The following is a 27,103-nucleotide window of genomic DNA, read 5'->3' on the forward strand; positions in this document are numbered from 1 at the left end:
GGGCGTATTCGTCATCAACCCTGACACTCTACTCTGTTTCTCAAACAAAAATCCAAACTGATTTGTTATACGTAACTAATTTATTCGGCCTAAAGGGAAATTTATCCTTTGTTAATTACCAGGACGTTCATGGCACCAGCTTTGAAATGATTTGGATGTTTTGGGCTTTTCTCTCTGGAAATGTAAACCAAAAATGGTATATCATCATCCGAAAACTTTGCTTGTTCTCTCCTAGGACGATATTATTTCATATTTGTTAAATATTAAAATTTTATAATTTTATATTTAAATTGAATTTTCATTTATTATTATTAATTGATTTTAAATTAAATATTTAACATAATATCAAAACTCAAGTTTTATTTTACAAAACCTATGTTAAATTCCTTTGAATTTATCATATGATAATTATATCTACATATGATGGGTGTATATTAAAATGATAATATTGTACATGTACTAAATATTATGTCTTTATAATCTTATGTTCAAATTAGAGTCTTTTTGTCCATTATCGATTTATTTTGTATTAAATACTTATCATTGACGATTTCAAATTTAATAACAAATTATAATAATTAAGTACGTTAAACAATCATCATATCTCATAGAATTTAACCATGATAAACAAAATACCGATTATTATATTTCCTTCTTCCAATTGAAATAATATACATAATTTTGTTTCGATTAATTAGAACGGAGGGAACAAAATTATGCTCTCCTCTGCTTGTTCTTTTCTTTCTCACCCAACTGTGGAATTCTCGTCTTTTTCCAATCTTGTTTGAAGTCAGAATTTGCATAGGATCGTCCAAGAAGCATCTAAAGAGAGCCCTGAGTGCTTAGAGTGATATCCAATGCTCTTTGGATAGTGTTTCTACGATCAATTTTTTCATACAATGGGAGACAGCATTCCTTGGGCGCCATAGCAGAGTGCTTAGAGAGCAGCTATAATATGAGTGTTGTGTTCACGAAAGATTTTGAGGCCTCCTTAAATTTATAATTGTTACATTTCTATGCTATTTATGTTGTCACAAATGAGTTATTTTTTACATGAAATTTTTTAATTTTATGAACGAAATTAAAAAATTATCATATGTCTCATTTTTATTTTTTTTTTATTTTTTACTATACCTTAAAAAAGATGTATCACATGAATATGATAACTTGACCTAAAATAGCCCCACACTTGTGATAAATTTATTATTTTTACATGAGAAATTGATGTGCCATGATAGATTTTTTTATCTTTACACGTAAAATATGTCATTAATAAATTCATTGTCTCTACATTTGAGAGAAATTATTAAGTGAAAATAAATGAAATCTCACATAATTTAATTTGCGAAAAGGCATGCGTCTACGGCATGATATTTTCAAACTCAACATGTGCTTAGGTTAATGGCAATTTTCAAAACTATAAGTTTGGCAGATGAAGATGATCAAGAACGCCTTTTTTTGGTAAAATGATTATAAATTTAAAGTAATTTCCATCCACATATATTTGTCTTCTCACTTTACGTATTTTGGCGATCTGTATCTGTATTTTTCTGTACTTTTCATTTTTTTCCCTTTTCATGACATAAAAGAAAATAAAATGACATATGCAGTGATGTCTCTCGCACCAGAAGTTTGGAACAACTCTGAAAATTTAAAAGAATGAATTTTAATTTTAAAAATTTAAGTATTAAACTTATGATATAAAAATGGTTTAATATAATAGTTAAAATATTTTTTTAAAAAAAATCTTTAAACTAGTTATTTTTAAAATTTTTTTTACATTTTTTTATATTTAAATAAATTTTTATATTTTTATTTATATCTAAATAAACTCTTATTTCAATAGTAAAAAGAGTTATGTTAAAGATTTATTTAACTATAAATTAAAAATTAATAATTTATTTAAATATAAATTAAAAGGTACAAATTTATTTGAATGTAAATTAAAATTTAAAATTTTATTTGAGTGCAAAAATAATATAAGAATTTATTTAGATGAAATAATAAATTTTAAAATTTTTTAAATTATTTAACAAATATATTACTGAAAATTAAATGTTTAGTAAATTAAATTTTTATTATTAAAACAATTTTCGTAGGAGGAGAAAGACATACATTACAGCAAAATGACGTATTAACGACAGTTTTGCAGCGGCCTTTTATTTACAAACGCCGCTAGCTTCCGTGTTTTTACAAAACTTCAAGCGTTTATTATCCAAATACCACTAAATATTCAAATAGCGACGTTGTTACTTATAAACACCACCCAATACTTGATATTAGAGGTGTTTCTCGACTAAAACGCCTTGAATATTTTTTATTAAAAGTTATGGTGAATAGTTAAGATGTATTTTTGGTAAAAAACACATTCAATAATTACGTCATAAAAAATTGTATGATTTTAAAAAAGGCGTTGTTTACAAGAAACAGCTCTAATATTTAGACCCCATGCTTATTAAATTTATTTTCTTCAAAAACCCATTGAATATTAAGCTTATCAAATTGTTTGGATCATACGGATGTTTAATTATCATAAGATTGTTGGTTCAATCCGTCCTTCAGGCTTTTTTAGGTTTAGACACATTATTTGTTATTGATTATTCTAGGCATTTTCTTGGCATAAACGCATTTACTAATTGCTTTAAAAAGATTTAGCATAGAATATTGAAGGCGTTTTTCATTGAGAGATTATTGAAGGCGTTTTTAGCTGAACTCGCCTTCTATAATCCAAGTAGTAAATTTTTTTTTGGATTATTAAAGACAGTTTTATAATAAACGCCTTCAATATTCCATACACAAAACTTGGATGAGATGGTTGAAGGTGTTTTTGTCACGAAACGCTTTTAATATTCGCGGGGTAATTTTTAACGGTCAGATTATTGAAGGCGGTTATATCCAAAAACGTCTTCATAAACATTTAGTTATGATTATTAAAGGCGTTGCCCGTAGGAAAATGCCCTTCATAATCCATTCGATTTATTTTAATTGGTATTATTGAAGGCATTTTTATGCCCAAAATGCCTTTAATATTCCTGACAATAATTTTCTGAGGGGATTATTAAAGGTGATTTTGGTAAAAAAACACATTTAATGTTTCCTGTTGGGGTGAATGAAGGCGTTTTCTTGCTAGAAATGCCTTCATTAACCTTATAAAAAAAAACATAATTGATACTTTATATGTGAAGTCAGTTATACGTTTATGCCCAGAAAAATGTTTGCTGTCAGTTGTATATTTATGCCCAGAAAATATTTAGTTGATATATCTAATACTATGAATTACATTTTGGAATTTGCATAATGAACATAGTTGTATTCCAAAAAATTTACCACACATCCGAAATTATTACTGATAACTTTATCATATTAATATACTTTTCTGAAATAATCGTACTCAATAATTTAATAATTACACATAGTGTATTCATATTAAGTATAACAATAATATTAAACTAATACCCCCAATGTACAAACTTAAAGTTTCCATTCAACATTGCATGTTAAAAACATTATAACAATTTGTTCCATATATATTTACAATCAACCAACAATGTCTAACCTGAAGGTTTATCAACATTGATAAATGACAATACATAATCACATCATTCTTTACAGACTTCATCCACCTCCTCTATTGTGAAGCTTTCTTTACCCTCCCACTAAAAAAAATATCAGAAGTAAATGTTAAGAAATAAGAACATAATGTACCATTTTATTTTTTTGAATATATAACGAGTTTATGAAATTTATACTAACCTTGAATGGTATGGTCATAAAATCATGTAACACAATCTCCCGCATAAAACGAATGAAATAATATCTACATTCAGTATTATCGGGTTGACGAGATACCTGAAAATTAAATTGAGTTGGTTTAGAAAATAGCTATCTACACAAACTCAGCATTAAAAGAATAAATTTGACATTTACCGGTAATGACACCCATTTTGATTTCTTTATCTTCTTATTGAATGCAGATATTACCTTAAATTGAAAAAATAAAAAATTAGTGAGAACATAAATAAAATTTACAATATGAAGAAACAAAACATATATAATATAATAAAGTACTATAATATCTCTTTATAAAAGTTTCAATATCGGGGTTAGGTATCCCCGTTAGATTAACTGAATTAAAAAGGTATAGCATTAACGATTTTGTATCAATTACAATAAGTACTCAATGACAACTGCAAAATAATAATAATGATATAATCAGAATAAGCATCAGATTATAGAATGAAGTAGGTTGGAGTAATTAAGATGTGAATATAGCTTACTGTGCATTATATGGGAGCAAATAATAATTAACCAGTCTTTTCATGCATTGGATCACATGATTAGCATGATACACGATTGTGCCATTCTATTCACTAATGAAGTTGGGGTCAATGAATCGAAATTTGTTCATCAACTATCTCCCCTTAAGCTCTTTATATAGGAAGCTATACGATAACAATCAACAATGATCGTTAGTATTACACCCTAATACTAACTTACTACATATTGAATGTGCATATTTGTATTTATAAGCTTACCTCATATAAGTAATGATTTCAGCAGCTGATAATTCATCTATTTCATAAAATTTTTTCACCTCATCCACACCAATGAAAGAAAATGATTGTTTATCAAATAAATCTTCCTCAAACTCAATGGATATGAAGTTTCTGCCGTTATAATTCTCTAGTGATAACTCATTCATGGAAGCCTAGACAAGGGATAGACGTTGAGGCTGAACATCCTCCTACAATATTAAACTTATCTATAAGTATTAAAACCAAATCAATCAATATAATAAACAAATTAATATTCAAATTATAACAAAAATTTTAAATTATAACAAAAATCTTACTTCTTGGGTGATATTGGAAGATGCGATCTTTTCCTTACTTGCAATGATAGATTCTTGCACGAGGACGATGCTATCAGGCTAGGGTACTGGCATTACCTGCTGCATTGCTACCAACATGAACTCTAAAGTAGCGAGTCTTTGCTGTTGGTCATTGAGGCGTTGCTCCTAGTCATTAATTTGTTACTGTTGTTGCGAAATTATTACCTCATATTGTGTATTTCTCATTCGTGGGGTTTTTGATTGTTTACCAAAATACGTTGATGGCAAGATAAATTTACCAACCCCATGAACCCAACTAGGCCTTTCTTTAGCGCCTAATGCTAAAGACAAAAGGATCTTCACCATACTGGGTTACCAGTTCACTAGATTTTACTTTTGTAGCATAATCATCCTGAAAGACAATAATAAGTTGGGTTGTTAGAACAAATCTACACAAGCTAGTATACACTCATGCATACAACCACTTTGCCAATCATACATTATAGCAAAAAAATAGTTATACATACAATCTTTTTTGTCAGTTCCTTGGTTGCTTTATCTGTGAAGGATCCATCATTCCGTAGATGTCCTTATTTCCAGACATCCTATCTGAAAACTTCTGTGTTTGAGCTCATTGATTCCTATTAAATTATCGTAATAAAAAAAAATTAGAACGTATGAAATAAATGTTCATAAATATTCATTAATGAGTATAAAACAAGTGTGCAAAGACATACCAACTCATATTTCATAGTTGCATATCCTTTTCTTATTGTCCAATAGTGATATTGCTGTTTGGCCCGAATGTCCCGACGTTGTTTTTTGATTTTCTACAAAATCAAGAAATTACATCAATCACATATGAAAATCAAAGGTTATATTGCATAAAGACTTCTAAACTTGGTTTAATTTGGTAATGGGTTTGCGTAACAAGAAATCTTCTAAAAGTCAATATTGAACAAAATTTGTCCAATCTTCCACACTTATGACATCTATATATGCCGTAGGTAAAATAGCCAAAACACCACATTCACCAGCCATCGGTAAAATATATTAGGTTGTCAATCTACTTTTAAAGTCTCTAAAAGCTTTCCCAAGAGATTGCAACACAATCTTCTTACACTCAATTGGGACGTCAAACCATTCCTAAATAAGTTAACATAAATAGTATCAACACATTAAATTTCATTTAAATGACCATATAAAAAATTTTACGATATAGTGGCATAAACATACCACAATGGACTGTCATATCTCATCATTTAGATCATCAGGAACTCGTCACCAATTGGTGTACGTAATTGAAATCCTCCGATGAACTATGGCTCCAATATGAATGGCCATCTTGGTAGCTCCTTCCTACACAGGCTACCCACTTTGATTGAAGTCAACATGAATTTTTGTGTCCGTCAATTTGATTTGTTTATTTGAGCCCCTTCCTTTTTTTTTTGGCCTACACTTATTTCTTTTGCATGTTCATTAGAAGGATAATGATGTTGTTCGAAGTTCATATTACCTATAATATTGATCATAATTATACGAATTACATAATATGACCCTTTAAATTGATCATTGTACTTAATTTAATACAACCAATACCATATTGAGAACAGAAACATCATTTAGCACACCATTCAGCAAAGTGCTCACACACACCCTTTAGCAAACCACTCAGAAACACCATTCAACCCCCATTCAAACCCATTCAACAAAACAATATCAAACAATAAGTTTAGCAAACCATTCAGCATGAATTATTATTCAGACCCCCAATATCATACAATATCATTCGACAAAAAAATATTAGTCAACAAGGTTTAGCAAACCACAACTTAGAGGAATGCATACTACATGGAAACTGCATACTTGCCAATATTAATGAAAATATATAAACGTAAATGCCAATATTAAGAAAGTGAAAAAAGCAAAAATTTTATATTGAAGGCATAAATAATATAGTAAACAAAAAAAAAGACTTACCAACTTAAAACAGAGGTTCGCAGTGGTGATTTGTTGAAGGTCAAAGGTGAGGAATTGGAGAAAGAAAGCAATGTTTTGGTAGAAATGTGTTTAAGGGTTTGGTTTGTTTGGTAGAAAAATGTAGCTTCTAATCGTTCTGTGTACCAGGCCTCTGTAACTTCCTATGTTCAAGGCAGAGAAATGAATATAAAATTAATTAATAAAGGCATTTTCATAGAACAACGCCTTCAATAATCATTTGAAAATTTTATTGAAGATTATAGAAGGCGTTTCTTACAAAAAAGACGCTTTTAATAATAAGCCTTTAAAATTGTGCACCCAACTTATTAAAGGTATTTTTTTTATAGAAAAACCTTTTCTAAATCTTAAAAATTATAAAAGGCATTTTGCAGTAAAAAATCACCTTCAATAAGTATGGATTTCCAAAGTTTATAACAAATTATTAAAGGTGACTTATAATAAAATACGTTTTTAATAATAAAAAAAAATTTCTTTTAGAAATTATTGAAGGTGTTGGTATATGAAACCGCCTTCAGTAATTATATACAAACTGTGATAGGAATTATTAAAGACATCTATCTTAAATATACGCCTTCAATAATAGTGTTATAATTTATGTGGTGGTATATAGAAGGTATTTTATAGTAGAAGACGCTGTTACTAATTCTTAAAATATTTAGTGAGAAAATTTTGAAAACATCTGTTATTAAGAAACGCTTTCAGTAATTAAAGGTGCCTTTACTAATAAATGCCTTCTATTAACTACTAGCTATATCGATGGCATTTTATAATAAAAAACACATTTAATAAGCCTGAAAACTTTTATTAGAGAAATTATTGAAGGCATTATTTTCTAAAACCACCTTCAGTCACTATATAAAAATTGTGAGAGGTATTATTAAAGGTGTTTATCTTAAATATACGCCTTTAATAATAGTGTTACAATTTGTGTGGTGGTATATATAAGGTATTTTATAGTAGAAGACGTCGTTACTAATTCCCAAAATATTTAGTGGAAAAATTTTGAAGGCATCTATTTTTAAGAAACGCCTTCAGTAATTGAATACGCCTTTTCTAATAAATGCCTTCCATTAACTACTAGCTATATCGAAGGCGTTTTATAATAAAAGATGCCTTTAATAAGCCTGAAAAATTTTATTAGAGAAATTATTGAAGGCTTTGTTTTCTGAAACTACCTTCAATCATTATATACAAACTGTGAGAAGAATTATTAAATGCGTCTATCTTAAATATACACCTTCAATAACAGTTTTACAATATGTGTAGCGATATATAAAAGGTATTTTACAATAGAAGATACCTTTAGTAATTTCTAAAATATTTAGTCAAAAAATTTTAAAGGCGTCTATTTCTAACAAACACCTTCTATAATGGATTAGTAAGTTTAAAGGTATATTGAAAGCGCCTGTTCAAATAAATGCCTTCCATTACCATCATGGTATATTAAAGGCGTGTCATAATAAATGATGCTTTCAATAATCAACGAAAATTTTTTTAGTGAAATTATTGAAGGCATTGTTTTATGCAATCGCCATCAGTAATTAACTACAAACTGTGATATGAATTATTCAAGACGTCTTTCTTGGATATAAGCCTTCAATAACAGTGTTAGAATTTTTGTGACGATATGTTCAAGGCACCTATAATATATCAAAAAATATTTATGAGGCAATTATTATTGGCATTTTTTGTTAGTAAACGCCTTCCATAATCCTGTCTAATAACATTCTTCTCAAACTTAGCGCATCCAATCACCAACTTCAAGCTTCATCTTCATTATTATATTTTTTCAGACCAAGTACAATTTACTTTTCCTTTTCTTTCACTTTTAGTATTCTAGCATTATTTTTTAGAACCCTATTTCAACTGTTCATAACTTATTGACTTTAGCTTTTACTTCATTCGACTATTCCTTCAGCTCTTGCAATTCATGATTTTCCTTTTCGTGAAAAAATTTTTCTATAAAACCCACCTTATTTCACCTTATGTCAACCTCAATACCAAATACTCTTGGGTTCTGTCTACGTTAGCAACAGAGTTTTAACAATCATAATATCTGGTAGTTGATAAATTACGTCACACTAAGAAGTTATCATTTTGTGTAAGTACTGTTCTTGTTATTATCTTTTGTTTAAAACATACTAAACTATGCAATTGCACATGTTCATTTTCATATTAATTATTTCTATACATTTTGTGTGATTATATAGCAACTAATAATTGGATGAGAGTTGGATGCAAAAGTCTAGATTAAGTCAAGAGTACAGAGATAGAGTGAAAATTTTTCTTAATTTTGCATTTGAGAATACAAGTGAAGATAATATGATATTATGTCCATATGTGAAATGTGCTAATATCGAGTGGTAAATATATTGAGTTGTTTATGAGCATTTAATTTGTATTGGTTTTCTATCGAGATATGTTAATTGATATTTTTATGGAGACTTTGTACTGTCAAGGTTTTCCACTACAGTTTTTTCATCATCAAAGGCTTCCTATCACCAACATGATCCCTTTATAGCAAATAATATTGAAGGCATGTTGCGAGATAAATTTAACATTCATAACCAAAATTTTCATAATCTTTTTCATGAAAATGAAGGATTTAATCAGTCCAATATTAAAATGCATGAATTTGGTGAATATGGGATAGGTGTACGTGACCAACAACCTAGAAGAGAAGCATTAAAGTTTTATAGGTTGCTTGGAGAGATGAATGAAGAACTTTTTGAGGGATCGAAGCAATCAAGGTTTTCTTTCTGTGTTCGTATTTTTCACTTAAAATGCTTATGTGGATGGACTAGAAACTCTCTGACTTTATTATTAAAGTTTATGAAAGAAATGTTTCCTTTTGTAAAAATTCTTGAATCTCATAAGGAATCAAAGAAGATGATCAAGAATTTAGGTATCGGATATGAGAAAATTCATAGTTGTCCCAATGATTGCATGTTGTATTGAGGGGATAGAAAAAAATTAAGAATCTTATCATTTGTGTGGTATTGCTTGTTGGGTCGACAAAAATCTCGATGAAAGATTGAATGATGATGGTGATGAGGTACATGTCAAAAAAAAGTTAAAGTTTTACGTTATTTTCCATTAATACTAAGACTGCAATGACTCTATATGTCTTTCAAAACTGCAGATTCAATGAGGTGGCATTATGAGAAGCGGACGGATGATGGATATCATTGAGGCATCCTACAGTTCAATGGCATGAAACTCATTTCATTCTAGGTTTCCAGAATTTACATCTAATCCTCAAAATGTTATGCTTGGATTGGCATTTAATGGATTCAACCCGTTCCAAATGATGAGTACTTCTTATAGTACTTGGGCAGTTGTATTGATTTCTAATAATTTGTCACCATGGAATGCTATGAAGTAACAATCATTGATATTATCTATGACAATTTTTGGAGAAAAAGATTCGAGTAATGATATAGACATCTACTTACAATCTCTTATTAAAGAGTTAAAGCAATTATGAGAAAAAGTTAAGACATATGATGCATCAAAAACAGAGAATTCAATATGCGTGCTATTTTATTATGGACTATGAATGATTTTTTTGCTTATGTGAATTTATCTGGTTGGAGTATAAAAGGTCATTATGCTTGTCCATGTTATGCTACAAAGACATATTCGACATGATTACGTAATGGTAAGAAGTTATATTATATGGGATATCATCGATGGTTAAATGATAATCATCGATTTAGATTCTAAAAATATCTCTTTGATGAAACTGAAAAGTTGAGGAGATCACCTTTACCCATTAGTGGGTCTACTATCTTGTTAAAATTAAAAGATATCAATTTTACACATAAAAAAATGACTTTATCAAGAAAAATAGTAAGGGACATCTTTGAAGGTGTCTGGCCTCATATTACGCAAGTTAGTGATAGTCATACAGAAGTCGATGATCTTGATGTTCAAAGTGATGAAGAAGACAATGAAGTAGATGACCCCAATGAGTATGAGTTGTGAAAAAAAAGAAGTATATTTTTTTAGTTACCTTATTGAGAATATAATTTATTATGCCATAACCTTGATTTGATGCACATAGAGAAGAATGTTTGTGAAAATTTTATCGGGATAATTCTTAATGTGAATAGAAAATCCAATGATAACTTAAAAAGTTAGCTTGACCTAGTTGATATAGGGATTCACCCAGACCATCCGATGTTGTTTCCTAATGACAAATATCGATTGTCTGTTGCTTGTTTTAGGATTTCTAAAGTCGAAAAAGATATGTTTTACAAAGTTTTGAAAAATGCCAAAGTCTTGATGGCTATGTGTCAAATATATCAAGATGTATGAATATCAAGGAGCAAAAACTATCATTATTGAAGTCACATGATTATCACATTTTGATATAAGACTTACTTCTAATTGCTTTACGCTCATCAATGTCAAAGTAAGTGACTTCTATGGTAATTAAATTGAGTAACATATTTAAATCTCTATGTCAGAAATGTATGAATGTGGAAGAGCTTGACAAAGTTTAAGATCAAGCCGCGATTACTTCATGCCATTTAAAGAAGATATTCCTTCCAAACTTCTTCATTATTATGATGCATTCGGTTATCTACCTTCTATATGAAGCAAAGGTCGGTAGGCCAATTTATTATCGATGGATGTATCCTATTGAAAGGTATTATTTGTTAATATATTGATTACATTTTTATTGATTCTCAAGCCAATCTACTTAAAATAACATATGAGTAATGTTTTATGCTATAAGTTTTTGGGAAGGTTAAAATCTTATTGTTGCAACAAATGCTATCCGGAAGGTTCTATTGCTGAAGGGTATTTAGCAGAAGAGTGCATGACATTTTGTTATTGTTATTTGGAAGATGTTGAAATGATATTTAATAAACCTTCGAGAAATGTTAAAATGCAGCATACAGACTTGGCCTACAATTATCTTTTTCAAAGTTTTGGACAACCCATAGGCAAAGCTGAATTGGTGAAATTAGATGATAAATCTTGGGCACAAGCACATCGATATGTTTTTTTTCATCTTGACTCAATTGAATCATTTTGCACGTAAGTTGTTTAGCAAGTAAATTATACATTACAATAGGCATAAATTATTGTGTTTTTTTTTTGTATTAATACTTTATCATGATGCTTTATAGTGAGTATAAAAATAATTTGAGAGATCTTGTATATCATCGACGATCAAACCCTCGAGAGGTTGATAAGTTGTTCGCTAAAAACTTTCATGAATAGTTAGGAGCAATTGTAAGTAATGCCATACTTCCCATTATTTTTTATCTACAGAGAATGCTTACAGTAAAAATAATATTAATAACATATATATTTATTCCACTTTTATAGGTTTAGAGTGGAAGGCTTGTTAGTGAATAGATGAAGTGTCTTTCACTCGGTCCAAATCGAATTGTGAAACGATACAAAGGTTTCATCATCAATGGATTTAAATTTCACATAAAATTCCATGAGAGATTTAGAAGTACATAAAATTCAGGAGTTGTTGTGACTTCATCAACTACTAGCTATGCTAGTACTAGGGACACAAACCTTTTATAGGAAAATGTTGACTATTATGGCATGATTAATGACATAATTGAGTTAGATTATTATGGAAAGTGAAAAATTGCCTTATTTCGGTGTGATTGGGCAGATGTGAATAGTGTGAGGGGTCTTAAAAAAGATCAGTACAAATTTACACTTGTTAATTTTTCTCACTTAATTCACACAGGATAACACCTTATCGATGAACCTTATGTATTTTTATCTCAAGTGAAACAAGTATTTTACTATGAAGATCCAAAAGAATTGGGTTGGTTTGTTGTTCTTCAAAACACATCTAGAGACTTATTTAATATGGGGTTAGATACCAAAAATGATGATGAACATGGAATTGAATGTTATCTTTTTGTTGAACAAAACTTGGATGAGAATATTTGTAGTACCAACGCTCGTGGGTTCACGAAGATGTTACTGAAGACATTTACGAACCATGATTTTGTGCACCTATAATTTGTAATTCGAGTGTTTAAGACATAATGTAGTAAATAATAGTATGTAAATAATGTCACATTCGCAATTGTATAATTATTGTCTTCTAAATCATACATTATATTTTGATTTAATTAAATTGATATGTTATTTATATATCGTAGGTTTTGATTTCTTAAATTGAAAATGTCTTTAAATATCTTTTAAACTAAAATTTTTTCTATATTCACTTTTATGATGTAGGTAAGCTAAAATGCAAAAAAGTACATTGAAAAGAAAACATATCAGAGATATTAGTTCAGAACCATCTGTAGCACCTGTAGATATTGGCTATGGACTGAATCTTTTGGAGGGAAATAAACGTACTGTCAGATCTAACTACATCACTTCTAACCCTTCAAATGATATTAGATTTAGCAATATGGGAGGTCTAGGTTTAGATAGTACCTTATCAATTGATTATGCTTTAAATTCGAATGCAAGTATGATATAATTCAATTTTGGAATTCGAGTATAATGATAAGAGTATTATGATTTTATAAATATATTATATATTTGTTGCAGTTGGTAACAATGGTCAACGGAGGACCAGAGGCTGGACAACTTTGAAGGAATTATTTGCACTACCTCCTAACGAGCGTATTGTAGTGTCTGCAAACTCTGATAGGCAACCAATTAGTGAAGAGGCTCAACTATTGGTTGGATTTCTAGGCATGCTAGCCCGTAATGGAATGAAATTGCCTATTCATTATGAAACATGGCATAATATTCTAGAAGAAGTTAAGGCTGATACGTTAGACTTTATTGAGGTATTAGTATAATTAATTAGATATATTCAAAATTTTTTATTTTACATTTTGTTTACTTATTCAAACTTTTCTTATTGTATTATTACAGTCAAGATTTGTACTTGAAATACCAACTTCATATGTGCTTAAGTCCTTGGGAAAGAAATGGAAAGATTATAAGCATAGCTTGAAGAATAAGTATTTCGATCGAAATAGTACTGTAGAGGTGATGATGCAAAATCTACCCTATATTGTGATTAGGTGGCAATATGAAAAATTGGTTAGATTTTGGTTCTCAAGAAAAAGAGAGGTACTAGTTTATAGTTGTATAATAGAATGAAATGATGAAAGTGTTTGATGGTTTCAGTTGGTAATAATTGTATTTCTATCATATAAGCAATTATTTTTTATGACAGGAAATAGAACAGATTGAGATTGGTAGCAAAAAGCAGTAGAAATATAGCCATACAAGTGGATCAAAAAGTTTTACAAGAAAGCAAAAAGAAATCGTAAGTTTATGATAATTAACTTATTCTAATTAATGAACTTTTTCTGCCGTTGAAAGGTAAATATGGAAATTAACATTTATTGTTATGTTTTAATAGATGTGATTGTTTCAATACATGATAAGGACATTATCGAAAGTTTTGAACTTAGTTACACAAATGATATGTATGAAAAGTTACTGTTTACGTATATTTACGCCTTTATTATCTGGTTATTGTTATTGTTGATTTTTAATAGTTTCGATACCTTCAATACTTGATATTAAGCTTGTCTGATTGATTGAAATTGGTTTCTATGGTTGATATGAGAGAAAAAGTTGTCAGTTATCTCTGTTTGGGAATATTTTTGCATATAAAAGGTAAATATACAAATAAATTTTAGATGCCTTTCAACATATTGAATGACATCAATCTTTCATATTAAACCGAAAAAAAATAATTGAATTTGGTTTCCATTATTGATATGTCTGAAAGCCCAAAATGCTTTTATTCTTTGCGTATATTTAAGACTATTGTGTTGTTACAGAGCCAAAATATAAATAAAGAAGATTAAAATTATTCAAAATTTTCATACTTGATTGACAGGATTGATATGTATAAATAAGTTGTGGTTGATATGCATCCTATCAAATAACATATGTTTTTGTATAGGAGAATGAGATGGGCAGTACAATTCGACGTGTGAAACTTTTTTACGTTACACACACAAAAAATGATGGATCTTACATGAATGTCGAAACACAAAAAATTATGGTAATTTGAATCATCTAGTTAACATAAAGTAAATATTAACTCTTTTTAACATATAATCAATTAGTCATTAAACTTGATTGTTGTATATGACAAATTCACAGGAGAAAACAAAAGAGAAAATGGCTGCTAAGATTGAAATAGCATCTGAAGGTTCTCTCAACATGCAAGAAATGAAAAATCAGATATTCATAGAAGTTGCTGGAAAAGAAAGGCATGGACAGGTTCCAGGCCTTAGATTGGGTCCAACACTATCTGCCTACTATGGACATAACTCTCTGTAATTTACACTCTCAGCAAGTCAGTTTTCACGAGACATTTCAATATTGAGAGGGGAAATGCAAACTATGCAACAACGTTTTTAGCAAATAAAAGCAGAAAGAGAACAGAAGCATGCCAAAATTAAAGAAGAACGTACTAGAATGAAGCTAAAGCGTGTAAAATTTTAGCAGTTGCATGATCGATTCGATCATCTTATGAATTTTATGCAACAACAATTTCCAGGAAATGCTCTTGGTGCTCCATCAACTCAGGTATTATATTTAGTAAATATTAAAATTTTTAAATAAAAAATAAGCATACGATAAAGTGTTAAAAATTATATGGTATTATTCATTAGGTTATTGAGCATGCTAGTGACCAAGGTGAAATTTTTTCTTCATCAATTGGCAGCCAACAAAATGTATGTAGTCATCCATTGCATACATTTTAAATTTTTATTTGGTTAATGTATTTACAATATTTGAATGTTATTATTCTAAATAAATTTTGTATTAATTAGATGTATATTTAAACATGAATAAAGTTAATATTAATTTCAGTTTTTGAATTTAAGCTCTTCACTAAAAATAAAATTTATTATAAAAATTGTAAAAAATATATATATTTTTACATAATGGTAGCATTTGCGTTGGGCAATGCCGTTGAATGAATAATTTAGTGGTGTTTATGGCATAAAACATCACTATAAGTACCGACGTTTTTTCCAGCAAACGCCGCTAGTTAGGTGGTATTTTTTATAGAAACGTCAGAAAAGCAACAACGTTTTTCTCATAACAACGCCATTATGACGCTTAAAAGATACAAACGTCGCAATTATTGAGGTGTTTTCATAATCAAATGCCATACAAAGTACCAGTGTTTTTTGTTACAAACGCCGTCAATGTAATGACGTTTTTCTTATAAAAACGTAACTGAAATAGAGGTGTCTCTAAGATATAAACGCCGCTAAAATAACGGCACTTCACATACAAATGCCGCTATTTACCGCGACACGTGTCTAGGCAGCACTCTGCGTGGCATTTTTTCACAAACGCCGTAACCTTATAGTGGTGTTAATAAACGTCACTAAACAGTTAAAAAAACGCTACTAAAAACCAAAACCCCTGTAGTGATAGAGCGAGTACAAAATAAACAGTTAATTAGAAAAGCTCAGAATTATTTTACTTTACTTAAAAAAGATTTTATACATTTATTATATCTAATTAATTCTTTATCTTTTAATTTATATTTACATAAGTTTTTATTTTAAATAAAAGATTAATTTATATTAAAAACTTATTTAAGTATAAATTAAAGATTAAAACTTTATTTAAATATAAATTAAAAGCTACATTAAACTATAAAGATTTATTTAAATATAAAATTAAAATTAAAAATTTTATTATTTTATCTTTCAAAATTCCACCCATAAAATTCCTAAAGTCATCATAATTTTTTAAAAGTACTCTTGAGCTAAACAAATTTTGTGCCTCTTAGGAATGAATTGCTCTACCCCAAATTATCTTTTCACCAAGAATGGTGTATAACTCATTACCCCCTATAGGCCCAAAAGTGGAACCATAGTCTCCCATCCACACCGATATAACATGAGCTCTTGATTCATCTATGGGACTAACCATGTCACCTCAATGTTTGCCAGCCTTTGTAGGAAACCCATTATTTCTTAGACTTTTACTCTAGCCATTCACTTTTACAAAATTCTTTAATGGGTGTTCGATTATGGAAGTAAAGCTTCGAGAATGCACTTTTCTAGCAATTTAAATGGCTTTTCATCCATAAATACAATAATGGTACACACCTTATAAGGTAACCTCCATTTTGGCAACAATAGCTCAATGATTTGATAGCCTCTACTAATATTGATGGTGAAAGATTGCAACCATTCTCCACATTCTTAAAAAGGTTAACCACTGCTATCTCTTTGTAGCCAGTATGGATGAAAAGTAGACTAGTTGTTCCATAAATTCCATGAAAATCCCTTTATTGACGATTGTTTAAGGCAAATATTCATTATGCAACTTTATGGTATGCACATAAATCATGCAAAATGGAACAGACAAAAAGAAAGATTAATTAGTCCACTGGAAAAAAAAAACAAATGAAATAAATTAGAGTATCATATATAATAAGAAAGAATGAATCCTAAACTTCTTGTCCATTTTAAGGGAAAGGACATGGCTTTACCTATAAGTTAGGTTTTTTTAGAGTTCGTTATATATGGTTTAAGGTTGATAATCTAAAGGTTCCCAAATTGCTCTTTATATATTTGTCCATCACAGACTAGTAAAGCACCAAAATCTTCATCCATTATAGGCTACAAGTGGAAAGGTTCAATTTAAGTAAGAGTATTTCGTGTGCCATTGTGGAGGCATTAAAACCTCACAAAAGTGTAAGTATTTTGCACTTTTCTAAAGGGACGAAACTTAAGTATAAAGTTCATGTTATATACATACATATGAATGACATAATAAATACAGTTTAAAAAATAAATAAATAAATAAAATCTTTTTAAAAAATCAAATTTATTAGGCTTTTGGATAACATAAATTGATTTGCTAGCCTAACTCATGCTATTTCTAATTGAAATCATTAAACTGTTATAACGTACAAATCCATGAACTTGACTGCTAGACATGGTCTTAGAAGTTACCATCAATCTTTTTAGATTAGGTATGATTAGCCACATGATCAAATTGATCCCATTTTAAAACCCAAGCTTGACTCAAGTATCTTTAAAAGGTAGATTCTAACGTACAAAACCAAGCCAGATCCAAGAGTACGATTATGCATGAAAAATGTTATAACACTCTTATAACGTCTATCAACGAATAGTATTAACTGTTTTCGTAATATCCATTAAGTGTTTTTAAAATTTAAATGCATTGGAAATTACTTTCAATTAACTTCATTATTTTCACATAAGGAATTCCTTCACCTCAAGAGTATACAAGAAAACAATTGTTTTTCTTACAGAGACAATGTCGTTGAATTATTTAACATTTACATTTTTTTTTATGAAACTCTTAGAAAATTTTAATTTTAAAGAAATTTTGATAATTCAACCTTTTCTTCAAAATTTTTTGAAATTATTTTTTTGTTTAAAGAAAATTGATATTTCAACTTTTTTCTCAAATTCTTAAATTTTTTATTTAAGGAAAATTCAATATTTTGCTTTTCCTTAGAATTTTTAAAATTATTTTTTATTCAAGCAAAACATTGATACTTTAACTTTTTTCTAATTTTTTGAAATTATTTTTTATTAAATAAAATTTAATATTTCAACTTTTTCCTTAAAAACTTTTTATTTAATTTAAGAAAAAATTGATATTTCAACTTTTTTCTCAATTTTTTCCTCAAGTTTTCTTGAAATTTATCTTAAGAAAATTTTAATATATTAACTTTTTCCCTAATTTTAAATTTTTTCTTACTTAAAAAAATATTTAACTTTCCTTTAAAAAAATTCTTTGAAAAAGAAAAGACATATTCAAAAAATAAATAAATAATTAAATAATCTTAATTTATCAAATAAAAATAAATAAACAAATAAATAAAAAAAACTGAGGGCTCGACTCGACTTAACTTAAGAAATGACTTGATTGCAAGAACAAAAGCTAGTTAAAATGGCTGAGAGCTTGGCTCGACTCGACTCAACTCAATAGCAACTGAATGAAACTAGTTACAAAACTGGGTTGGCAACAAGTCGAGTTAGACTTGATAAAACACGCAAATCAACTCCAAAATAATAAAAAAAAAAACCTAAAAGACGTAGCTTATGCAGCGTATAAAACCCCAAAACCCTTTTTTTTTCACCAACTTTTCTTTTTTTCTCTCATTTCCTTTCTGTTTTTCTAAACAAAAAAAAAAAAAAATTGATGGCCAGATTTTGCAAACTTGGTCAGAAGTTCTTCAGAGTTCTACCAAAATCTGGAAATTTTTGTTGAAAGTTAGAGATGTTATCAAAAAATCGTTGAAAACTGAGAAAGTTTGTTGAAATGTTATCGACAAATTCAACGAAAAACTAGATTTTACAAAAAGAATTTTTGAAATTTCTAGAAAATAAAAAAGCCAAAAAGTATCAATTTAAACCTTCTAGCTTCTTGAATACTCAAATGGCAAACCAAAACCAAAACTCCCCAAAATTTTCAAAAATCTTTATGCAAAAACTTCTCCTACTTTACTTCTGTAAAATTTTTTTTTTCTTTTGTTGCTCTAATTGATCTCTATGTTATTGTCTTGTTGTAATGATGTACTATTTATTTATAGAAAAAAAGTTAAATCTCAATCAATATTTTATTCAAGATTGGATTCTTCAAAAAGCTCTACCTTATCACCAGATTGAAAATAATGTTTTTTCTTTAAAAAAAACCTTTATTCAATTTCGAAATTAAGATATGAATTATCATTTGATGATAAAACTCCCTTATTTCCTTAGTTTAATTATCTAATTTCATCAGCATCCTTGTCTCTTTGATTTCGGCTGATCATCCATTTTTCAATTATTTCTTTTTTTAAAAAAAATAATTAGATAAAATAAAATAAAATATTTAAAGATAAATGAATTAAAATTAAAGATAAACTATAATAAAAATCCAAAATCAAATAAAAAAAAGACTAATAAATAAATAATATATATATGGATAAATAAGATAAAAATAATAAAATATAAAAACATAAAAACATAAAAACATAGAAATAAAATATAAAATATAAATAATTAATAATTAAGCTTGAATTAGAATGAAACCCAATTGATTTGGACTTGGATTAAATCCAAATCAAGGTAATTTAGACCTCGTTTATTTAATCTCGTACCGTATAAAGTGTCTACATACTTAGTACCTTTCACCCGATAAGTACCACCATTAATGCTGATTTAGAAGTTGGTCCACCGACGGTCTCCACAACCTCTATCATTGAAACGAAAAGTTAACAGCACTTGGATGAACATATATAATGCTGACACTGTCCTCAATGTTCAGGTTCCACTTTCAGTTGTTTTTATTTAACTGAAAATATATAATTTATATGCTGATAATGTTAAATATAAAATTTTAAATTTTTATTCAAACCTTATATGCTTGGAAAGTATGTGACCCATCTACCATTAATTTATAGTTTTATATATCTTTCGTTCGGTAAGAAATTAATTATATTACTTTTTTGCTTTTATTATTTTCTTCTTTAGTTTAGAAAAATTCATCAGACATGACATAGGACGAGAAAATTTTTATTCAGTCATAAAAATATCACATGTTTTTCAAAATTTTTCTTTAAATTTTCTCTAGTGCCAATTAAAATTTATTAAGTAAATTACTTGAAGATTTTCAAGTGATAAATCATATATTGTCTTGTGATATTGATGACATTATTAGAAAAAAAAAATCAAAATTCTCATGTTATTAACTAAATTGTGAAATACACAATGTATCATTTGACAGTTCAAGATAAAAACACGTGATTTCACCAATCAAATCTCAAAAAATCATAAATATCCTGTTTCCAATCAAATTTCATTATCAAAATGGTTAAATTCTTATAGAACTTTCTGTTCATTGCATTATCAATGCAATGCTCCTCAAAATCTTTCATAAAATAATAGATGAATCGGTTTATTTTAAGGTAAAATATGTAACTGGTCACTCAATTATGATAATATTTATAAAATAATTATTAAACTTTTAAAATTTTCAATTTAATCATTAGAATTTGAGTAAATTTTTTTTCTCACTCAATAATTAATTTCTAAAAAACCTCATTTTTCTTATACATGATAAGAGTCAACTCAAGATCTCTAAAATTAGAATAATAAATTTTAACTACTAGAGTATTTTCTAAAGGACAATTTGATCGTTTGTAGCGAAGAAAATATAATTAACATCTTCGTTTACAAGAAAATTTAATCTACGCACCAAAATGGAAATGTAGTCCCCAACTTATTGACTAGTAGTTAAGGAGGTCATAAGAGGATACAAAGATCCTTAAATCTCTTTCCTCTTTTTTCATGGTCTATGCCCCTTCTATATAAAAAAGTACAAACTCCAAGTCTCAACCCCAAGAAGTCCTACACAAATAAACAAAAACTAATGCCAACGAAGTAGACTTGAATATGGTGGAAGAAGGAATCCCATATTTTCCTCTTTTAAACAACCCTTTCAGAAATGGCAAGAAGCATAGCACCACCCATAGGCTGCACAAGACCTTCCCTAGCCCTACTCCCTGCCCAACATCATCAACTAATGGTCGCAACCCTAAGAAAAAGGCGAGCAGTGCTGTCAGGTGCACAAGCAAAATGGTCGTGCCCGGCACAAAAATTGGTGACTCATCGAAAGTAAATATTGTGGTACCGTCAGTTTCGTCACCGTCGGAATTAGATTGATCTTTTTTTGTAACTTCAAAAACTGTATCAGACAACCCTAACAGTTTGAGGACGACGGTTAAAAATCCAAATAAATACGCCGAGGTTGCTATTATTCTTCCCATTTTCATGTTATTCCACCATGCTCGGATGGACATGCCGGTTTTCAAGTATTCCCTGAGAGTGGCCAGGTTGTAAATCATAAAAGTTATAACTGGAATCAATATGGCCGGCTCCTGGACCTGCATATATATATTCATTGTTAAACATGTTAGCTATTAGAAACACATAAAGGTCACTCTTTTAAAAAAAAAAATCATTTTTACTTTCCCTAAATACCTTTTTTTTTTTAAATCAGAAGTAATTTTTTTAAAGAAAATTTACAATCAATTAAAGTTAAATATTGATTTATAATTTCTCGAATTTTATACAAGATTAAAATTAGACATTGCATATAAGACGGAAGGAGTAGTTTATATAACTCATACAATTACGTTATACTAATTTGTTTCAAAGATAAAGTAATGATATTTAATCAGGAAAATATTCCTTTGAACTTCATCACCAAAAAATGCTATCTAAATTTTGATTACTAAATATTACTAAGCTTCTTTTGTTTTCTTATTGCATGTACTTGTTTTCGGACAGTTGTATATGAAACTTGAACTATATGTGGCCTTGATTTGATGTCGAGAAAGTAAAACATGGCACCGAGGTGAGAGACAAAGACGTAACACATAACTTGATGTCCATTAATTGATTCTACCTCATTCATTTTTTGGGATCTATCTATATAAACTTAAAAAAAGACATTTACGAAGGCATATAAAATTCAAATTGCATCCCATTATTCTATCCCTTGACTACAATGTGCTATATATAAAAATAAAATAAAAAGAAAACATATAAGGACCGACCCATTGTCAATTCTATACGACTATTATAATACATGTAGTTACTAGATTGTCCTCACCTTGGCCAAAAAATGGGAGTTGGCGATGATGCCATATGCAGGCAGAGCAGTATAGCATAGCTCAGGAATTGAGGAGACGGCCCATAAAAACAACCAGATGTAGAATAACAACATCCTGAATTGGAGCTTTCCATTCAGGGTGGCAAATATAGGGCTGTTTTTGGTAACAAGGATTTCAAACAAGCCTATAGCCCACCTTTTCTGTTGAGTCATTACTGCCGGACCCGCAGACGGCGTACACCCTAGAAAGGCCGGTGGGTGGGGTGCGAGAAAGGTGGATTTCCACCCTTTCTTGTGAATCTCCAACCCCGTAAGGGCATCTTCAACCATGGATCCATATATCCATCCAACCTGAAGTAAAAGTAATCAATTATACTCGAAATTAAAGTTTTACACTTTACAATCAAATCAATATATACTCTGCTACTAATATTTTAGTAGGTTTATTCTACTAACTTTTGTCCCCCAGCTTGTACCAAACTCATAGCCACAACCTGCAACCAGGAATGCTGCCTCAAGAGAATCTGAAAGGTTGTTTGGAAAATTCTTCTTCCCTTTCAATGCATAAATTGCTGATTCTGAAAACTCCTTTGATTTGCCAAACACTTTTAACTGTTCACAATCATCTAATTTTCCTACATATAGAAAAGAATAAACCATCACGGTCCCATTATTTTAATAACCATTGGAATATAGTTAGAGTTATAAAACGAAAAGGAATTATTACTTTGGAACAAATTTCATTGAATTTTGTTATTTTACTTTAAAATTGATTTTTAAATAAAAAATAATGAAATTGAAATAAAATTTTCACTTGCAATAATGAAATATTCCATGAAATATTTTAATTCTATTACTTTTTATCCAAAAATTAACGAAAGTAAAAATATTAAATCATAGCATAACAACAATGGTCTCTTACTCCCTTAATTTAAAGATAGAATGTTCATCAAGTATATACCTTCAATTGATGTATGATTTCTTCCCTGATTTTCTGCGTTATCCGGCCATAGACCATAGATAACTTTTCGTCTGTGAAAACATCCTGCTCCGGCATATAAGGGTCCTTGGATTCCCGCTATTCCAGGGAACACATACTAACACATCAACATGTAAATTCTCTTAGTGAATGAAGCAATTCCAAAAAGGAAAGGAGAAAACAGAGAAGTAGAAAATTCATTGAGGTTTATGAAAATTTTATATGGCTCACTTCCATAAAAATATCTAATTGGTTTCCGTAGGGATCATCCTTCGGTCCATCATAAAAGCGTTGAGGATACTGAACAAATGCGATTTCACTTTCACTCTTGGAACCGAGAAGATGACACATTGCTTGACGAACAACTTGTGGATTGTTCACAAACATATCGCAGTCTACGTTCAGCATGAAGGGCGCATTCGTCATCAATCCTGACACTCTACTCTGTTTTTCAAACGAAAACCCAAGTCTGATTTATTATACATAACAAATTATTTGCCTCAAGGGGAATTGATTTTTAGTTAATTACCAGAACGTTCATGGCACCGGCTTTGAAATGATGTGGCTGTTTCGGCCGTTTCTCTCTGGAAATGTAAACCAAATGTGGCACATCATCATCCCGAGAGCTTTGCTTGTTCTCTCCTATGATCTACAAGAAAACAATTCGAATGATTCCAAATTAATAACCAAATATACATTATTTTGTTTCGATTAATTAGAACAGTGAACATTTCAAACTTAAGACACTCTTTTTTCTGCAATGAGTTACCTTGATGATCGTTGGATGGTTGCTGCGTTCAACCTTGAAGAAAACAGCAAACTCACCACTTAGATCACATGGAGTTGATTTTCGTCCTGCTTCCTCTATTTTTAGGCTAAGGTGCTCGTACTCAGCCTACATAGATTAGGATATTACACTCTGACAAAATCTGAAGATACTTTTTAATTTATTATTAACAACGTTAATTTTGCTCTCGCAACGTTGGATTTAGGTACCTTCATCTTTTTCCATTCTTGTTTGAACTCAGAATTTGCAGAGGATGATGTAGGATCGTCCAAGAAGAATCTAAAGGGAGCCCTGAGTTGAATTTTGTATTTCTTACAAAATGGGACCCAAAGCTTGGCAAATTTCGACGCTTCCACCAGAGAGTAAAAGGTGAGAAGGGAGCAGCCGTCGTCGGATACATAGCAAGCAAGTTTATGAGCTGGATAATCAACAGCCAACAAAGAGAGAACGGTGTTTACAGTCATAATCGGCGGCTCTACCACGGGGTCTGCTGTCGTCACAAACATGTCCACAGGGGGAAGCTCCGGAAACCTGACAACAAAATATATGAACAAATTATTTATAATAAACAGTAACAGAAAGATAATGGTCATTGTACCTCTGTTCAAGGTTTTCTGGATACGTTTTGAATTCCACAGGATTCCATTTGGAGCTGACATTGAGAAACCAGTTGAAAGTGAACCATGACTCGCATAAGAAAGCAAGGAGCCAGACAAATCCATGGTTCTTAAGAGCAAGGAGTCGATAAAACAGGAGGGAAGCGAGAAGGAACAATAGAGTGATATCCAATGCTCTGTGGATAGTGTTTTTACGAGCAATTTTTTCATACAAGGGGAGACAGAATTCCTTGGGTGCCATAGAAGAGTGCGTAGAGTGCTGCTATGGTATGTGTTGTGTGTTCATAAAAGATTCTGAGGCCTCCTTTCTAACTTTATAATGGTTATATTTAAAAGAGATTTATGTTTTAATAAAATTGCATTATTTTTCAATTAATAATCGTAAAAAAGTTGCATTTTCTTTCTCAATTTTCAGTTTTGGAATCAAGCAATTTCTATAATTATAAGTAGAGATATATGTAACTAATTCAAGCGTTTTCAACTTATTTCACCTATAGATTAAAATACTATATTTGTTGTTTCACAATTCACATGAAGTATGGATGGATATCTTAGGCTTGTCATAAGATATGCTTTCACTCGTGTAGAAAAAGATCAAATTCAATTACAACAAATTTTGAATCAATAATTACATCTATATGAAATAATTTTCTAAAAAATTATTTGATTGCTATAAGTGGAATTTTTAGATTTATAAGAGGAATTAATAAAATAATACATATCCTTAGATACATTAAAAAATAAAAATACAAATATATATCAATCTCTTATTTCATAAAATTTACATTGGTAGTATATAAAAACAAACTCATATATTATCAATGTTTAGATATTTAGTTTTTCTCGATAATTTAAATCAATGAAGCAACATATAATGACAAATAGTATTACGAGTAGTCCCTATGTATTCAAATTAATATAATAAAAAAATATACTCCATCTGAAAGAAAATATTTATCATATATTGATTCTCACAGAGTTTTAAAAAATTTGATTTTAATGTATTCAATATTAAAATTTAAATATTTTTTATAAAATTAAAGTTTCATAATTTTTAATATCAAAAATAAAAAATCTTAAAAAATAATTTTAAAATATATAAAAAAAGAGTTTTAAATATTAAAAAAATAGGACATAATTTTAAGACATTCAAAAAAAGTGTACAAAAAAAATAGGTAAGAGGAAATATTTGTCAATCTCGTAACTCCTTTCAAGTTTATAAATTTTACTTAGGAACTTCATGTTCTTAAAGGGAATAAGATTTGATGTATCACAACTGGAGATGACAAAGTTTTACATTTTTTTTTAACCTTCAATATAGGTTCAATAAGAGAGATAAGTGGAAAAGATAACCCAAAAAAAAAAGAAGGGGGTTTAATCTTATTCATTAAGTTTGTTAAAATTAAAGATTAAAAAAAACGTAAACCTTTTTTTATAAGCTGAACCCTTCTCATTTATTTAATATATTAATTTTACTCATTTGGATATCACATGACCTCTAATGACTTCTCTTAATTTTTTACTTTTTATTTTTTATCTTTTCTTTTATCTTTTTTTTTTTATTTTTTTATATTTAATAAATATTTTTTTATTTTTTAAAATTATGTTTAGGGCCATTTAAATTTTTTATTAAACAAAACTTTTTCTTTTTAGATACTTTTCTTTTTTAAAGTAGATAATTTTGTAAGAAATTTATACAAATAAAGGTGTTGATGTGGCATCCGTATTTGTTTTTCAACTCTTGGCTTTTTTTAATTTTTGGATTTTTAGTTTTAGTCTTTTTTTTAATTTATACATTAAATTTTATAAAAAATTAAGGCTGATAAAAGTGATCACATGACACCCCATTTTGATTTTTTTTTTTACTTTTTTTTATTTTGACCTTTTTAATTAGATAAATTCTGTAATAAATAAGTCAATAAAGATATGAATAACAAAATAATCTATGTTTGATAGGTTTCAACTCATCTTTATCTAATAAGTATGTTTTTTTTAATTCGAGATCGTGTGAGTTTTTTCTTTTTAAAAATTGGGATTAGACCGGAGGTAGGTTTAGGTTATTTCGTTTCACCTTGAGTATATGAAAAGTATTTTTTATTTTTCATTTTGTATTTTAATTTTATATTTATGTATATGTATTATATTAATAAAATTATTATTTTATACATTCTTTTAATAAAAATACTATATTAATAAACAATTAAGATATAATTTATATTAGAAATTTTTTATAAACATTGTACTAAATT

At 29.0% G+C, this 27,103-nt stretch overlaps 1 protein-coding gene and 1 pseudogene across 1 annotated transcript; one reads left to right on the forward strand and one right to left on the reverse strand.

Moving 5' to 3' along the window:
• Window positions 1–11,159: 11,159 nt before the first annotated feature.
• Window positions 11,160–11,885, forward strand: LOC149512192 (uncharacterized; annotated as a pseudogene).
• A 9,046-nt stretch (window positions 11,886–20,931) lies between these two features.
• LOC111313145 (cellulose synthase-like protein H1) lies at window positions 20,932–25,279 on the reverse strand. The gene is made up of 9 exons (XM_089752865.1): window positions 24,836–25,279; window positions 24,447–24,768; window positions 24,220–24,345; window positions 23,980–24,099; window positions 23,682–23,894; window positions 23,433–23,568; window positions 22,928–23,106; window positions 22,472–22,822; window positions 20,932–21,740 (listed from the first exon to the last, which is right to left on the reverse strand). The coding sequence occupies exons 1-9, from the start codon at window positions 25,093–25,095 to the stop codon at window positions 21,189–21,191; spliced, it is 2,259 nt and encodes a 752-aa protein (XP_089608991.1). The 5' UTR covers window positions 25,096–25,279; the 3' UTR covers window positions 20,932–21,188.
• Between the last annotated feature and the right edge of the window lie 1,824 nt (window positions 25,280–27,103).

The sequence above is a fragment of the Durio zibethinus genome, chromosome 23 (genome assembly GCF_047325235.1).
Source record: "Durio zibethinus cultivar Kanyao isolate XHJ-2024 chromosome 23, ASM4732523v1, whole genome shotgun sequence".
In the NCBI taxonomy this organism is placed as follows: Eukaryota; Viridiplantae; Streptophyta; class Magnoliopsida; order Malvales; family Malvaceae; genus Durio; species Durio zibethinus.